This window comes from Phytophthora infestans, genomic scaffold (assembly GCF_000142945.1).
Source record: "Phytophthora infestans T30-4 supercont1.11 genomic scaffold, whole genome shotgun sequence".
NCBI classification, from domain to species: Eukaryota; Oomycota; class Peronosporomycetes; order Peronosporales; family Peronosporaceae; genus Phytophthora; species Phytophthora infestans.
The window spans coordinates 3,459,548-3,463,061 of record NW_003303748.1 but is presented as its reverse complement, the minus strand read 5'-3'; the positions used below and the strand labels follow the sequence as shown (position 1 = coordinate 3,463,061).

Here is a 3,514-nt window from a genome sequence, read left to right as displayed (position 1 = left end):
AGGTCGTCCAAAGCCAACCATTGGCTGATGACATTGCTTTTCTTTAGGTGACTTATAGTTTGTATTAAACCCAAGCTTTATCTACCTATAAATATACTCAGTTTACATTCTACCTTAAATAGGTCACTTCGCTCTCTTTTATATAAAGAAGGGACCTGTGAGCTGCCGTTCACTGAGCGTTTTTATACTTTGGGACGCTAACTTCCTCTAGCGCAAGGTGCTGTGTGACCCCGTCGCAGCTTCGCTGACAACATCTTCGACAACATGCATTGTTCAGAGTTGCTTCACCCTAAGATTGATTCGGCTGATCTACAAACTCCTTTTCTTGAAGAACGGCCGCCCTGCTGCTTTATCTAGGAATGACAGGACATTGTCGTCCACACCTCCAAGTGCCGCACATACCCTAGCAACATTGGGATTGTGACGTACTGCCGTACGTGAGCTGCAACTGTGCAGCACTATGCTCTTCGTGACCGTGATCTTCTACCGTACTTGAAGCAGGAGGCGAGCTGCGCTCCACATCGCTCCTGCGTCCTGCCTGCTGGTCCCTAAGGCTCGAGATCCGACGCGCCGTCGTCGAACCGTACTGCGTACGAGAAGAAGCAGGTGCGCTGCACCATGCTCTCACCTGGATGCAACCAAGGCATGAAGTCCGACGCGCCGTCATCACTGCAGATTCCTGAGTGCCTCATGCCGGTAACGTGTCCAGCGAAGCCCGGTTGGGACACCGCGTGGACTGTCGCCAGTAATGCCAAGCTCAGCCTGAGCAAGACACCGCGTCTTGCTGCCAGTAACGCTGCCGGTGAGGCCTGGACAAGACGCCACGCCATCTCATCCTGCAGCAGCACTGCATTGAAAGCATCGGATGCTACCTTTGCTGTGTGAGTTGGTTCTGCAACGGGCGCTGCCGTTGCCGAGACGATGCCGCAGCTCGTCCGTTAACATAGCTGTAGGACAGTTAGGTAACGACCTAATATTACTCGCACGGGTTGAAAGGAGCGGCGAAGGCACTCGAACGGAGCGCACTGGGCTTGACAGCTCACTCTCGAACTTACCTCGAGCTCGCCAAGCCATCCTCAAGTCCCTGTAAGGCTGCGCCTTGCACACCGGTGTCCAGTAGTATTTCCCTTGCTGCAACAAGCAGCATTGTAACAGGGTCGAGGCGTCATGGATTCCTCTGCTGACAAGTCCACTGACAGCGCCTCGTCTTAGGGATTACATGCAAAGGAGGCTTTCATTATTCGCTAACTTCGTTGGCTCAACGCTGTGTTGATTTAACCGAAGAAGTTCACGCACCATAAAGAAATTTCATAAAAGGTACCAAAACGGGCGCCTTAAAAATTTGCGCACCCTTAATGTAATTGTTATATTTTAAGAGTTGCAAAACTTACAGGCGGATTTTTAAATTCGTTAAAAATTACCGATACGCACAGTACATACATTTTTAAGTACAATTAATGCTGGCCGTTGGATTTAAAGGCCTCATTTCCGAAAACGCGCCACGTATCAAACACTGCATCGCGGACGTTTCCGGGCGGGTTTCCTCCCCGATGACTGATACGCCGACGCCCCTACGACAGGCGATCTCTGCGCAGCAGGACCGCTTCACGGAAGCAGACGCCCCAAGTATAACTGACGGTACCTTTTTTAAATTATTTGTGCGGTAAACTGAGCTATTCTGACATGCATTTTTGCAAGATGAAATTCCCGCCCAATTCGAGCTCATTTCATCTCCCGGAGGCGACGATCAAGATGATGACAGCAAACGGGACTTCGTATCGGACCCCCGGTTCGTCTTCCGTAGATGACGATGGAGACGACGACTTCGAGCCTCCCAGGGATTCAAGCAACTCGAGCGATACGCTACAGGACCTTTTGAACGAGATTGGTGAGCGTTTATTGTTTTGAATTACATAGTTTCCTATAAACGCTAACACATTGCTTTAAACGATGGTATGGACAGACGATAGAGGTAGCGCACGGAAAAGAAGGGGTTGGTGCTCGAATTCGTATTGATAAGACCACGGCACGATTACTGACTGATTGGTGCTTACAAATTTGATGCAGCTCTCAAGGCAGACCAAAAGACTCGAGAAGGAAGAAAAAGAGGATCCCGTCGCGCGAGAAAATCTGATAAGCGTAGGCGCCGCGAGTCCGGCATGGAGAGTTATGGCACTGATGACGGGAGCGTGGCGGATACTGATTCGTTGCCGCCAACAGACGAGGAACGTGAAGACGCGGATGTCGAAAACGTGCGGCTGGACCTCCAAGACCCGAATACTGATCGCACGCCTCGGGTCCGACGCACGGAATCATATCCAGAGCGCGTTGCCTTGGAAAGATCTCGCGTGAGTGTGGGGAATAAGACCCCACCAATGCAGAGGCTTGTTGATTCGTCGTGGACGGAGCTAAGTGACGAGCTGGAGAAGTATAGCTGTGATAACTATCGGTTATTTAGAGCCCGAGACACTCGGACCGTGAAAAAACACAACTCGTACGTCTTATTGCTCCAGTTTTATGAAGCATATACTAACATATTTGCTGCATTATCTTTTAGCATGAGTGATCTTCAAATACCTGTAACGTTGGACTACAGCTACAAAGTGTTTCGATGCACCCACGGATGCCCGCAGAAGTTCCGCGGTACAGGCCAACGAGTACTCCAAGTCGCTATACTGGATGCAAGGCCCTGTTCAGCGCTGCATCGCGGAATATCGCAGAAGCAGGGCAAGCTGAAAAGTGGCGAATCGTTCTACGCAACTGGGTAAGATTAACATGTCTGTATTGCAGCTTATCCATTGTCGGTGCATGATCGAGTAGATAACGATATTTTTTTGTGTAGACATGGACGCACAATCATCGCACGAATGCATCTATCTATGCCAGCTATTTCGGGGCTGGATCAATACCAGTACATAGTCTGGTGTACGATCAAGTCGGAGTCCTTGCTGATGCCAGCACTGGATCACATCACATTCAGCATTTTTTGTCAGGGGCTTTGGAGAGGCACGTAACGCCCCAGCAAACACGCAACATAGTGCCAAAGGTTCTGAAGAGCACGGCTGCGGATAAGAAGCTGTCTAGTGTGCTGGAAACACTGGCGAGCTTCGGTGATCACGATGTGCTCTTTCTTCGAGATCAAAATGACATCACGAGCGGAGCCGTGATACAGACAGCTGTGCAAAAGCTAGCTTTCGAGCAGTGGGGTGAAACGTTCTGTATGGATTGAACGTATGGAACGAACAACTTGGGTTTTCATCTTGGTATGTACTTATTTATTGCTGCGCCCTTATCTAAGGTGGTGCAACCTTATCTCTAGTAATACAGTATTTGTAAAGCTATGACCTGCCGTTTGGTTTGTAGGAAGCGTTCTCGTCACTAGTGTAACAGGTCGTGGTGTACCAGTTCTGAATTTTATTGCACTCGATGAAAAGATGAAGACGATGGAGATGATCTTGGAGTATTTCAAGCAAAAGAACTCGCAGTGGTCCGCGGTCGAGACTTTTGTGATTGA

At 49.4% G+C, this 3,514-nt stretch overlaps 1 protein-coding gene across 1 annotated transcript; it reads left to right on the top strand.

Moving 5' to 3' along the window:
- Positions 1-618: 618 nt before the first annotated feature.
- PITG_07752 (uncharacterized protein) lies at positions 619-3,072 on the top strand (the record flags this gene model as incomplete). The annotated part of the gene is made up of 7 exons (XM_002904634.1): positions 619-881; positions 997-1,086; positions 1,581-1,626; positions 1,699-1,888; positions 2,068-2,494; positions 2,558-2,764; positions 2,994-3,072. 7 exons carry the CDS (start codon positions 619-621, stop codon positions 3,070-3,072), a joined length of 1,302 nt encoding a protein of 433 aa, XP_002904680.1.
- Between the last annotated feature and the right edge of the window lie 442 nt (positions 3,073-3,514).